The sequence below is a fragment of the Amyelois transitella genome, chromosome 7 (assembly GCF_032362555.1).
Source record: "Amyelois transitella isolate CPQ chromosome 7, ilAmyTran1.1, whole genome shotgun sequence".
NCBI classification, from domain to species: domain Eukaryota; kingdom Metazoa; phylum Arthropoda; class Insecta; order Lepidoptera; family Pyralidae; genus Amyelois; species Amyelois transitella.
In genome coordinates this window covers 11755733-11770292 of record NC_083510.1, presented here as the reverse complement: position 1 = coordinate 11770292, position 14560 = coordinate 11755733, and the positions used below count along the sequence as shown (strand labels likewise).

The 14560-nt window shown below is 40.5% G+C and overlaps 2 protein-coding genes across 2 annotated transcripts in view; both read left to right on the top strand.

The window, feature by feature from the left end:
- Positions 1 to 14560, top strand: part of LOC106130823 (glycogen debranching enzyme) — a 48996-nt gene that overhangs the window by 29329 nt on the left and 5107 nt on the right. Inside the window, exons 23-28 of the mRNA XM_060944934.1 lie at positions 154 to 395; positions 1674 to 1808; positions 2606 to 2755; positions 12104 to 12281; positions 12618 to 12747; positions 13777 to 14016. Of these exons, the coding sequence (XP_060800917.1) occupies positions 154 to 395; positions 1674 to 1808; positions 2606 to 2755; positions 12104 to 12281; positions 12618 to 12747; positions 13777 to 14016 (1075 nt within the window). The remainder of the gene's footprint in view (positions 1 to 153; positions 396 to 1673; positions 1809 to 2605; positions 2756 to 12103; positions 12282 to 12617; positions 12748 to 13776; positions 14017 to 14560) is intronic.
- On the top strand, positions 10135 to 11354 carry LOC132901950 (uncharacterized). Its single transcript, XM_060945299.1, has one exon. It carries the CDS (start codon positions 10200 to 10202, stop codon positions 11151 to 11153), a length of 954 nt encoding a protein of 317 aa, XP_060801282.1. The 5' UTR covers positions 10135 to 10199; the 3' UTR covers positions 11154 to 11354.

The following is a 14560-nucleotide window of genomic DNA, read 5'->3' as shown; positions in this document are numbered from 1 at the left end:
TGTCTGTGACATCGGAGGTCCCGGGTTCGAATCCCGGTCAGGGTATGATGAGAAACGAACTTTCTCTGATTGGTCTGGGTTTTGGATGTTTATATATGGCCGTGGCCGTCGTATTTTATATTAAAAAAAAAATTTTCTTTATTCAATTTGCAGGCGCCCCAGGGCGGGGCGGCTCGTTCTCCCGCCTGCTGGCGCTGACGAGCGTGCAGCTGGCGGCCAGCGTGCCGTCCGCCGGCCTGCCCGCGCCCTCGCCCGCGCTGCCGCCGCCGCGCCCGCGCGCCAGCCTCACGCTGTCCGCGGGGTTGCCGCACTTCGCGGTCGGCTACATGCGCTGCTGGGGCCGCGACACGTTCGTGGCGCTGCGGGGCATGTTCCTGCTGACGGAGCGGTATCAGGTGGGTGTAGTGCGGGGTTGCCGCACTTCGCGGTCGGCTACATGCGCTGCTGGGGCCGCGACACGTTCGTGGCGCTGCGGGGCATGTTCCTGCTGACGGAGCGGTATCAGGTGGGTGTAGTGCGGGGTTGCCGCACTTCGCGGTCGGCTACATGCGCTGCTGGGGCCGCGACACGTTCGTGGCGCTGCGGGGCATGTTCCTGCTGACGGAGCGGTATCAGGTGGGTGTAGTGCGGGGTTGCCGCACTTCGCGGTCGGCTACATGCGCTGCTGGGGCCGCGACACGTTCGTGGCGCTGCGGGGCATGTTCCTGCTGACGGAGCGGTATCAGGTGGGTGTAGTGCGGGGTTGCCGCACTTCGCGGTCGGCTACATGCGCTGCTGGGGCCGCGACACGTTCGTGGCGCTGCGGGGCATGTTCCTGCTGACGGAGCGGTATCAGGTGGGTGTAGTGCGGGGTTGCCGCACTTCGCGGTCGGCTACATGCGCTGCTGGGGCCGCGACACGTTCGTGGCGCTGCGGGGCATGTTCCTGCTGACGGAGCGGTATCAGGTGGGTGTAGTGCGGGGTTGCCGCACTTCACTATTATAGAGAACAGAGCTTAGCGTAACACCGCCTTGTCTGTAATACTCTGTAATGCGCGGTTGCCGTTCTTTGCGGCCGCAAACTGAAAGAACTATGACCCCGTTGTAACTTGACACTATCTGCGGGGTTGCCGCACTTCACACTCAGCTATGTGCGAGTGTGATGTTATGGCTGACATACCTTCATGGCGTTGAGAGGAATGTTCCCGCTAACGGGGAGGTATCAGGTGAGTTGTAGTGCGCGGTTGCCGTACTGCATTTTGAGAACAATTGCACACTGCGTTTCTGATAATTCTGCAATTTAAGTAATTAATTCTCTAAATAATAATGTTTTGGCCTTATGACTGTACTAAATAGTTAGGGGCTAGCTTAATTTATAATATTGTTCATTGTGCCGTATGTTTCTCGGCACTTTAGAATAGGACCACTCCGTCTCTTTACCATGGATGTCGTAAAATGCGACTGAGGGCTAGGCTTATAAACTTGGAATTCTTTTTTCGCGGGATGGGTTAGTAACCTGTCTCAACTTCTTCATTAAGCCATACAGCTGAACGTCGCTTTTCAGTTTTAGCGAAATTGTCAGCTCTATATCTTCTACCTTGTTAGGGATAAAGATGTTATTATATATAGGTATGTATATTGAATACTCATTGAATACTTGATTTGAAAATTAAACCCATCCCTTTCTTAAAACAGGACGCCCGCTTCCACATCCTGGGCTTCGCAGCGTGCCTCCGCCACGGCCTGATCCCCAACCTGCTGGACGGCGGGCCCCGCGCCAGGTACAACTGCCGCGACGCTGTCTGGTGGTGGCTGCAAAGCATCAAGGAGGTTCGTTGGACACATACATACATACATACATAAAATCACGCCTCTTTCCCGGAGGGGTAGGCACAGACTACCTCTTTCCACTTGCCACGATCTCTGCATATTTCCTACGCTTCATCCACATTCATAACTCTCTTCATGCAAGCTCGGCGGTTTCGGGTACTTGTTGTTGGAACACCTTTATTGCATTTAGATTTGTTGTCTATTAAACTTACTTTTTTATAATACAAAACGTCAAACGTAATGATGTTGTCAATGTAGTTTTCGTAAAGATTGAATCAGTCACAATACAGTTTTTGCACCTTTCCACAATTTGTTTGACTCAGTATTCCTAACAATTATCCAAGAAACTTCATCATCTTTCCAAGATTATTACATACGATGGGCTAGCAACCTGTCACTATTTGAATCTCAATTCTATCTTAAAGCCTGCTGAACGTTGCTTATTAGTCTTTTCAAGACTGTTGGTTCTGTCTACCCCGCAAGGGATATAGACGTGATTATATATATGTATGTATGTAGATTATAACATTTTTACTGCATGACATAGTGATAGTGCGCTTGTTTATGACACTGGTGGTTCCGGGTTCGAATCCCGGCCAGGGCGTGATGAGAAACTAATTTTCTCTGATTGTCCTGCCTCTTGGATGTTCATCTACATAAGAATTTATTATTAAATAAGTCTCGAACTTACTTCTAGTCTAACTCAATCTGTATAATTAGTCCCGTATATATTTATTAATTTATAATTTACTTGCAAAGTGACAGGTAACTAAACTCCAGCGCCCGTTTGTCCGCAGTACTGCTCCATGTCCCCACAAGGCTGCGGGCTGCTGTCGGAGCCGGTGTCGCGCCTGTTCCCGCAGGACGACAGCGAGCCCGCGCCGCCGGGCGCCGCCGACATGCCGCTACATGACATCATGCAGGAGGCCCTGGACGTACACTTCCAGGTCAGGGGTACTGTTATATCGAAATTAACATGATTAAAAATATAAAATAAAACTGCTGAGTTTCCTATTCCCCGAAGTGCAGATATTTTAATTATGTTTCTTTAGTTTGGATTGGACTTCCGCCGGGCAAACACTATAATTTCTATATCATTCAATATACTTTCTTTTTTCAGTTTAATTAAATAGTTTTTTTAAAAACCAAATTCCGACCCGCTCCGTAACAGTGGTGTCAGAAGTGGGATACCAGTGTTGATATCGCCTTAAAAATTCCACTGGTATTCCATAACGGGTCGCGTAAAAACTAAAAAAACTAAAAAAAAGACTGAAAAGTGAGTTGTTCTAAGTCCGCGCCATATTATTTGACTGTCCGTAATCCATCTCCGGGGTGTTCTCGTCCGAAACTACACCTCGTCAAAGCCGTCACCATCCCTCGAAGACGAGTCGCGACAGTAAGCCTTACTCTCTGTAAGCCTGCCGATCGTCTACCTCATCCAGAGGGTTCTTCATAAACTGCTGCCATAAGGAGTCTAAGAGACTCTTGTCATCGCCTCACTCCTGATCACAACGCGTTGCGCGACGTGCAAACGCGTGGTCGCCGCACCGTGCTGGTGCGCCACAACTCCCGCTGTTCCTGACCAGCTTCCCCCGAAGTCCCTATTGCCGACAACGTGCTAACGTGTCTACGTGTTCGTACTCTAAACCGTATCCTGTAAAGTGTTAATCAAGTGCCAAGAAATGCAAGTCAATATCCCGTTGTTCCAGCTCCTGTAAGTAAAGCATATTATTACCTGTTATTGCTACGTTTTTTGTACGGATCTAATATTTTTTTCATATCTAATTTGCGTACTTGTGGATTCTATAATTTAATATTCTAAAAGTAAATAATATATTAAATCATAATGTCTACGGAACCTAAGAAAAATGTGGAAGTAGCGTTGAGCGAACAGTTTCCTATTAATGTGTTATGCAACTTTATCAGCCCTTACAAGGGTGAACGTGAAACTCTTAATGCTTTTCTTACGAATTGCCAAAACGCTCTAGATCTGGCGTCGCATAGTCAAAAGATCCTAATAAATAAGTACATTCTGTCACGCTTAGAAGGTAAAGCTCAAATTGCATGTTCTAACAATGTTTTTGATGATTTTAACCAATTGAAATGTTTTCTTAAACAAAACTTCGGTGAAAGAAAACATTACAACCATCTGTTGTTAGATCTACAGTCGTGCAGGCAATTATCAAATGAAACTGTTGCGCAATTCGCACTCCGTGTCGAAACTAGCCTCACTGATTTACAATCAGAAATTTACAATTCAGAATCCTTAAAAAAGGATTTATCCGGTCGCATAGCTATGACCGAAGATCTGGCTTTATTTACCTTTTCTCTAGGATTACATCCCCAGCTCAGTAATAACGTTAGATGCAGGAGCCCGAAATCCCTTAACGATGCAATTAATATCGCTCTCGAAGAAGAGAAAATTCAAAATTTAATGTATAAAACCAACAGACCTAAATGTAAAATCTGTGGTAAACAGGGTCATTCCGAATCCGAATGTCGTGAAAAATATAAACGCACGGGTCCACCACGTAACTCTTCAGACCCTCAACCATCAACATCCAATAACTCAGGGTCATTTAGTAACCAGCTTTTCTGCAAATATTGTAAAAATAAGGGTCATGATATTTCTCAATGCCGCAAAAGGAAATATAACAATGAGCGGCGTAATTTACAAAGTAATTCTAATAATCGCGACAAGCCAGCGGACATGCATCATATTACATACGATTCGCCGGCGCCGTCACCCGAACCTTACCTAGAACCATGTGAACATGACCATACTGATGACACTGATAACCCTTTAAACTAACTGCGCGGATTTCGAAAACGTGCCGTCGTCATCCGGATAATCTAGGCACACGCACCTTCCCGCGTAAGTCCCAAAATTTAAATATTGCATCTCAACACGCTCCAAAGAGGGTTTCTATTTCGTTGAGTCATAACTCCAATCCATCTCAGCATGCTCCAAAAGGAGTCTCTGTTTCGCTGAGTCATAAATCAAATCCATCTCAGCATGCTCCAAAAGGAGTCTCTGTTTCGCTGAGTCATAAATCAAATCCATCTCAGCATGCTCCAAAAGGAGTCTCTGTTTCGCTGAGTCATAAATCAAATTCATCTCAGCATGCTCCAAAAGGAGTCTCTGTTTCGCTGAGTCATAAATCAAATTCATCTCAGCATGCTCCAAAAGGAGTCTCTGTTTCGCTGAGTCATAAATCAAATTCATCTCAGCATGCTCCAAAAGGAGTCTCTGTTTCGCTGAGTCATAACTCCAATCCATCTCAGCATGCTCCAAAAGGAGTCTCTGTTTCGCTGAGTCATAAATCAAATTCATCTCAGCATGCTCCAAAAGGAGTCTCTGTTTCGCTGAGTCATAAATCAAATTCATCTCAGCATGCTCCAAAAGGAGTCTCTGTTTCGCTGAGTCATAAATCAAATTCATCTCAGCATGCTCCAAAAGGGGTCTCTGTTTCGCTGAGTCAGCATTCTGCTACATCTCAACCTGCTCCTCTGAGGGCCCCCGTTTCGTTGAGTCACCAATCACCCTCTCCTGAGAGGTCTTCTATATCACAACTTCCTAAATCCAAGGTTGACAATCACCTTAATACCCCTGTTTATGAGGTATCCTCATCTTCAATGAAAATATGTCTTCCTCATGTTTATATAAAAACATCTTTCTCCACCAGTCCGCTACGCCTTCTCATAGATACAGGTGCAAGTATAAGTCTCATTAAACGATCAAGCTTAACTAAATTACCAGAATTATCTCAAGAAATAGTTAAAATAAAAGGATTTAATAACATAGACACGTATTCCGAAACATTGGGTACTTGCTACATTGATTTTATTTTAAATGATAAACATAACGAGTATAAATTTCATCTAGTTAATGATAGAATTAATCTGGAATACGATGGTATTATCGGTAGTGACTTTTTACAACATTTTAAAGCTAATATAGACTATACTTCACATTCTATCCAAATATGCGGACAAAATCTAGATATAAACTATATTCAACCAATATACATAATTCCCGCTCGCTCTGAAGCTGTAATCGAATGCGCAGTATCTAATTACTCTCGTGAAAACTATCAAAATAATGAAGGTTTATTATTAGATCATTCTATAAGTGAAGGTGTTTATGTTGCCAACTGTCTCGTTTCTATTAAACAAAATAAACGAGTCAACATAACTGTTTTAAACACTACAAATCGTGATATTAAAATAAAAGACTATAAAGTACAGTTAACACCTCTTGAACAGCATCCTATTACAGATTCATTCGAGTGCGTAAATTCCATTTCTTATTCTAAATATGAAAGAGTGCAAAAGGTACTTAATCTCATACGCTGTTCTCATTTAAACTCTGAAGAAAAAGAGTCCTTATTGGAATGCTGTTCCATTTATGCTGACATCTTCCATTTAGAAGGCGAACCATTGTCACACACAAATGCGATCGAACACACTATCGACTCGGGAGATGCGCCTCCAATTCATGTCAAGTCTTACCGCTTCCCCGAGTGTCACAAGGAAGAAGTAAATTCCCAAATCCGCAAAATGCTCGATCAGAACATAATACGTCCCTCTGTGTCGCCTTGGAGTGCTCCAATTTGGGTAGTTCCCAAAAAGTTAGACGCCTCCGGAAAAAAGAAATGGCGGATAGTAATAGACTACCGTCGCCTCAACGATGTTACTGTCTCGGAGAGTTATCCTCTACCTCTTATCACCGACATCTTAGACCAGCTAGGTCACTCAAAGTATTTCAGTACCCTGGACCTTTCCAGCAGCTTCCATCAGATCAAGATGAGTCCCCAAGATGCACCGAAGACTGGTTTCTCTATTAATACAAATTCTAGTACCACTGGTCACTATGAGTTCACTAGAATGCCATTCGGGTTAAAGAACGCCCCTTCTACCTTCCAAAGACTGATGAATACAGTTCTTTCTGGTCTCCAAGGTCTTCATGCCTACGTCTATCTTGATGACGTCATAATCTATAGTCATAATTTGACAGATCACATATCTAAAATCAAATTAATCTTTGATCGCCTCCGAAAATTCAACCTAAAACTACAGCCCGATAAATGTGAGTTCTTGCGACGCGAGGTCGCTTATCTTGGTCACATTATAACAGACAAAGGTGTCTGTCCGAATCCTGAAAAAGTTAAAGCTATAACTCAATTTCCTACTCCCAAAATCCTAAAGATGTTAAATCGTTTCTAGGGCTAGTCGGTTACTATCGCCGCTTCATTAATAATTTCTCACAAATAACAAAACCACTGACCTCCCTCTTAAAAAAGGACGCTACTTTCCAGTGGTCTCACAATCAAGAACAAGCTTTTACTACCCTTAAGGAGAAATTAACTTCAGCCCCTTTGCTTCAGTATCCTAATTTCAATCAAGCTTTCCTATTAACCACGGATGCTTCAAACTATGCGATAGGAGCCGTATTATCTCAAGGTGAAATCGGTAACGATAAGCCTATATCATACGCCTCGCGAACTCTTAACAAAGCCGAGGGCAACTACTCCACCATAGAAAAGGAGCTCTTAGCCATTTTATTCGGCGTGAAAACATTCCGCCCTTATCTATACGGTCGAAGGTTCAAAATAATTACGGACCATAAACCCCTTGTATGGCTTTTCAATGTCAAAGACCCTGGCTCCAGGCTCATCCGATGGCGCCTGAAATTAGAAGAATACGACTATGAAATCGTTTATAAGAAGGGTAAATTAAATGCAAATGCTGATGCCCTATCTCGTTTCCCGGTTAACGTCCTAAATAACGATAATAACTCTGACTCTATCATATGTAACCCTACGTTACCATCACATAACGAAAATGACTCAAATATCCTTCCATCTATATCAGAAACTTATGAACAATTTCTTCAAATAATCAGACAACACGGGGTTCAGTTCGACACAATAATTCAAGAACACAATGAGTCATTACTTAAAGCTAAATGTAAATTAATAGCTTACCCAACATCTATCGATTTAGATGAAGCCGTACCTTACTGTCAAGACATCATAAATGCCTCTACAAGTGAACCGAGTATCTGTGACATAGAACGCGAGTTACATACTTATTACTCCACATCCAATGATAACCATGTGTTTACCCATTTATTCCTTAAGGTTAATCACTTTGATGAGATGACATAATATATTTAATCTTCTCCGTCAATATAGAGAAATGATTAAATACTGGTACCTAGAAGAAAAAGAATTCGCTATATCAGATTTCGTAGATCCCTTTACAAAATTATCTTATAATAAAATTTATAATATTTTATCATTCCTATTTCATAATACAAACATAAAAGTTAATATTTACCGTAACTCTATCCGATATCCGACTCCTGACGAAGTCAAGCGCATTCTTAAAGATAACCATGATTCTCCTCTCGCCGGTCACCCAGGCATATCACGCATGCTCGAGAGAATTAAAACTCAGTTCTGGTGGAAAAGTATGCGCCAGGACATAGAAGATTATGTTAAAAATTGCCGTTCTTGCCAAATTAATAAACCCCTAAGACATACAAACAGGGCCCCTATGATCATAACTTCTTCGGCATCTCGCCCCAATGATAAACTATATCTTGATTTAGTCGGTCCACTTCCTGAAACTCACGAACATAAATTTAAATTCCTTCTAACGTTACAAGACGATTTAACTAAATATTCTCAAGCATACCCGATGCAATCCTGTTCCGCTGAAGAAACAGCCAAATTACTAGTTCTATTTATTTCCCATATGGGCATCCCTAAATTAATAATTTCAGACCAAGGTACTAACTTTTGCTCCGACCTCTTTAAACAAATTGAGAAATTATTTAGTATCAAACATGTTTTTGCATCCCCATATCACCCTCAAACGTGTGGAGCCCTCGAAAGGAGTCACTCCACTCTAAAGGAGTATCTCAGGTCATACATTGGTGAAAACCAACATACTTGGGACCTCTACATCCCCAGTGCTATGATAGCTTATAATTCAAATGTACATAGTACTACAGGTTACTCACCTCTAGAGTTACTTTTCGGCTATAAACCATATTTACCCTCAAGTATAGACACACTCGATACGAATACTTACACAGATTATATCCGAGCTCTAAATCACCGTTTATACTACAGTCGTCAAAAAGCTCTCCAAAATATACAATCTTCAAAAGAAAAGTCAAAAAATTACTATGATTCTCATACAAAACCTTTATCCTATAAAACAGGTGATATGGTATATGTCCGTTGTCATCATAAACAAAATAAGGCCCTATCTCCAGTGTGGAAGGGTCCATTCAAAATTATAAAACTTAATGGAAATCATTCGGTTACGCTGCTCATAAACCGTAAACACGTACGTCATCATTATGACGAAATCAAACTAGCTAGTGACGTCACGTCTTAGTATCAAGTAGCATAACGAAATGATACATATTGTTTATTTCAGGTTGATGTTGCCGGTGACTATCACCTGCGAATACGTATCGCCCGTAATCAACAGTCCTGGCCTTTATTTTGATAAGCTTTTAGATGTTAAGTTTACCAATAGTGATTGGAATATTTTAGCTTACGTAGATATAAGCCATGTGCAACCCAACTTAGACAAAGTAGAGTTTTTATTTGAAAAACTTAACGTATTCTGTAATTCAATGACTTCTTCTAAAATACAGTCAGATTGCATTAATTCATTATCCGCTCTTAAAAATCAACATATTTTGAATGTAAATAAATTCTCTTCTGTAGCATATCTAGTAATAGATGGAAATCCCGGTACGCGCTTTAAAAGAGGTTTAATGGATTTCGGTGGCTCCCTGCTAAAGACTATTTTTGGTACATTAGATTCAGATGATGCAATTAAATTCTCACGGGCTATTGAAGATGTACAAACGGATGAAAAACGTCTCGCTCATCTTATGAAGGACAATATACACGTAATAAAGTCAACAATTTCATATTTTAATAATACCATGTCTAAAGTAGATGAGAACGAAAACCATATATTAAAAAATCTAAAAACTATCCATAAAATTTTAGAAACTGTATCAAATAACAACGATAAACTAGAAATTAAATCTCAATTAAGCTCACTACTAAATTCATTACAGTCCATTATTACGACCTTGTCCTTCGATATAGAAGATGTAAACAATGCTATCCTTTTTGCAAAGCTAAACATTTTACACCCGACGGTACTCACCCCGCATCAGCTGTACAATGAATTAGATAAACACAGAAATAGTCTTCCTAGCCATTACGAGCTCCCGACACCTTTAACTTTACAAAATATACATAATTTAATAGATATATCCAAACTAACATGTTTTTATCATATGAACAAAATTATATTTGTAATTAAGATTCCACTTGTACTGTGTTCCACGATATGTCGAAACCTGATACATTCGTCCTTGTTGAGCCAACGAGCTCTTACGTAGCAATAACAGCTGATCGCATGTTTTACTCACTGATAGGAGACGTCGACAAGTGCAAAGTCATTAGTGAGAAATGCCACGTGTGCATATTAGTGAATGTGTTTTCAGTGATTGCGAATCCCACGTGTGAGACGACTCTTTTGAGTGATGTGGTCAGTAAACTTCCTGACATATGTGTAACGAAACTAATATATGGGTCAATAGATTTATTTCATAAGTTAACTTTTAATCGATGGATTTTTGTACAGTCTGAACCAGGGAAGTGCCACATAACTTGCGATGATAAAAATGTTAACTCTGATATTATTTTATTTGGAACTGGCATTTTAACTCTACCTAAGTCATGTAAAGCATTTTATAAAACCTTACAGTTTACAGCCGTTGGCAAAACAGTCATCACTAATGTAACTAATACAATATCTAATTTTAACATCTTACAAGATGATTGTTGTGAAAGATCTAGATTAAATAAAACACTAGAACGATTACCGTATTCTAAGCTTAATAACTTAGATAATCTCGATTCCTTACTACATGCCAGCATCCATCTCAGCTCTTTCGAAGATGAAATTAATAAGCTTGAAAATCCATCTCACTTTGAAACTTATGGCACGCATTATCTTTCCCTGAGTTTATTTAGTAGCACTTTAATTTTAATATACCTTTTGTATAAATGTCGCAAAAGATTTTCTACATCTATGGAGTCTCCATGTTGCATCCAAATATTTAATCAATGCCATAGTAAAAATAACTCTACTCCACAAACCACGCAAACTACATTTCATAGATACTCTCTTAAATCCTCAGATAGAGATGTTACTGAAAACATAGAAGAGGAAGTGCGCATGACGCCTTCTCCTACCAAGAGGAATATACACAATTTTACAAGAAGCCACGATTCCTAGTTTATTAATATTTGGATGAATCATAAGACCATAAAATGTAATTTTATTAATGAATGTCCTTTTTAGGGTAGTTACTTTCTTTTATTGATTTGTTAGTTTTGTAATTTCTTTATTTTAATAATGTAACTTTGTTCTAGCGAAAATCCAATCTTTTCAAGTTATCTCTCATCACTTTAAGATGTGATGATCGATCTTAACGGGGGGGTTGTTATATCGAAATTAACATGATTAAAAATATAAAATAAAACTGCTGAGTTTCCTATTCCATTGACGTCAATGCAATAGGAAACTCAGCAGTTTTATTTTATATTTTTAATCATGTTAATTTCGATATAACAGTACAACAGATATATTGCCGGGTGATACATAAGTTGTCATGCCAAGTTGATGTTGTTGAAGGAAATGCTGAAGTGCGGTTTGTTACGGCTTCTTCGGAACTGGCGCTTTGGAGGCGCGAGTGAATTTGGTTTCGAGTTATTTACCAATGTTGTGAAATTAAAAGATGTGATAATTATTAAGTGATGTTTGAAATGTCCCATAATTATGATTGAAATTTATGAATTCAATTAACTTTGACTGATTTTTGTAATTTCTTATTGTTTTTTTCAACTAGCGATCCGCCCCCACCAAAGGATTAGAGACTGTATATTTAAACATACATATAATCACGTCTATATATTCCTTACGTTCAGCTGTTTGATGAATATGTTATGATAGAATTGAGATTCAAATAGTGACAGGTTGCTAGCTTATCGCCTAAAAGAAGAATCCCAAGTTGACAAGGGATAGGCCCTTAGTCGCCTTTTATGACATCCATGGGAAAGAGATGGAGTGGTCCTATTCTTTTTACATTGTTGCCTGGAACCACACGGCACTTCCAGGAACCACACGGCACATATCTAATTATAGTTATCTGTAATTTTAAAATGAACTCTACCCGTCCGTAACAGGGTCTAGTCTTCCGCGAACGCAACGCAGGTCGTGCCATAGACGCTCACATGTCGGACAAAGGGTTCAACATTCAAATCGGTGTGGACCCCGAGACCGGGTTCCCGTTTGGCGGGAACGACGCCAACTGTGGCACTTGGATGGACAAGATGGGGTCGTCGGATATTGCGGGGAATAGAGGTACAGACATACATACATGCACATACATATAGTCACGTCTATATCCCTTGCGGGGTAGAGAAATCCAACAGTGTTGACAAGACTGAAAGGCCACGGTAAGCTTGGTACGTGGCTTGTGGAAAGATGTAGTCTCTGCCTACCCCTCCGGACAAGAGGCGTGATTGTATGTATGTGTGTTTGTAACATCGGAATTTGATCTATTTATTATCCTACTAACGAAAATTATAAAACTAGATTAGAATTAGATCGATTTCTCACTGGTCCTGATGTGAGAAACAGAGGCAACAGCGTCGCCATCTTTGTCAAGGAGCTATCATTGATTGATGGTTGTTCCAGGGAAACCAGCGACCCCACGCGACGGCTCCGCAGTAGAACTGGTGGGGCTCGCGTACTCCGTGGTGTCATGGTTGTCCGCTCAGCACAGAGCAGCCAGATACCCGTACCAGGGTGTGGTCAGGAGGCACAGGTTATAATAATAAGAGTAGAATCAGTGCACATAGTCCCAATAGTAATCTCAGCAACTAGTATCATATCAAAATCATTACGAAAAAGCATAGCTAGATATGCTCAACTTAAATAAAAGCACCCTATTCCTAATTCAAAAAGCGATCATTTTGAATACCTGCCGTCTTACTAGAAAATTCCTTAGACATCCTCAAATTCTATACAGTTACGTAGGATCCTGTGCACGCTTGGCTTTGGCCCGTGTGCTCTGGTATATCCCATTAGAAAGGTAGAGTAAAGTTCATATTGTATGTATAATAATAATAATTAGTTTTATTTATCCTTAAAAAAAGTTACATACAAGAGAAACGTAAAAATAAAAAAGAGATAAGATATGTTTCTCTTTGTTTCTCACTACCTTACCTACTCTTGCTTTTTCCCCGCTGTTGTAAAACATTTCCTTTGTCGTCAATCCTCTCTCAAACACTCTGTCAATAAATTAATGCATTCCTTTCTCGCTCTTATTTTAATGCTCCCTTTTCTTCGGCCATCTGCATCCCTCTCGTATATTGCAGATTGCATTCAACTGTTAACTTGAAGGGTCTAGGTTCATTGAAACAAGTCTCACTTTTGATTTCTAATCATAATCTTGGAGACTAAGTAAGTCTTCCTAGACATTTTCAACGTCACCTTTCTTGTTAATTTTAATAATAATTATTTATTTAAAAATCCTAAGAATAAGCAAAGCATTTCGTCAAATGATTCAAAGAACACTCAACTGAACTTGCCCATGGATGTCGTAAAAGGCGACTAAGGGTTAGACTTGCAAACTTGGGATTTCTTTTTTAGACGATGTGCTGCCGACCTGGCACTATTTGAATCTCAATTCTATCATTAATCCAAACAGCTGAACGTGGCCTATCAGTCTTCAAGACCATTAGCTGTCTTCCCCACAGGGGATATAGACATGACCATATCTATGTCACCCTCTCAAAAATGTTTCTAGAGATACCATAATAAGCTCTCTTCAATACTTCCTCATTCCACACAGAGACGGCAGCCTCACGTCCTGGACTTTTGGCCAATGGGCGGACAAGATCCGCAGCAACTTCGAGCGCTACTTCTGGATCCCGAGCGCGCCGTCCGCCGCGGACCAGCGGCCCGACCTGGTGCACCGCCGGGGCGTGTACAAGGACAGCCACGGCGCCTCCAGGCCCTGGGCAGATTATCAGCTGAGGTGCAACTTCCCCATCGCGATGGCCGTCGCACCGGACCTGTTCGATCCGAAGAGGTGAGAAATGAGAAATTTGAGTACGACAGTTTTTTGAAATAAAAAAATTACACAGATTGAGTTAGTCTCGTAGTAACCGGACCTGTTCGATCCGAAGAGGTGAGAAATGATAAATTTAAGTTCGACAATTTTTTTTGATAAAAAAATAAATAAATATATACGGAACAAATTACACAGATTGAGTTAGTCTCGTAGTAACTGGACCTGTTCGATCCGAAGAGGTGAGAAATGATAAATTTAAGTACGACAATTTTTTTTGATAAAAAATAAATAAATATATACGGGAAAAATTACACAGATCGAGTTAGCCTCGAAGTAACCGGACCTGTTCGATCCGAAGAGGTGAGAAATGACAATTTTGAGTACGACAATTTTTAAATAAATAAATAAATATATATATACGGGACAAACTACTCAGATTGAGTTAGCCTCGAAGTACCGGACCTGTTCGATCCGAAGAGGTGAGAAATGACAAATATAAGACCGACAGTTTTTTAAAATAATAAAAATAAAAAATTAATAAATATATATACGGGACAAATTT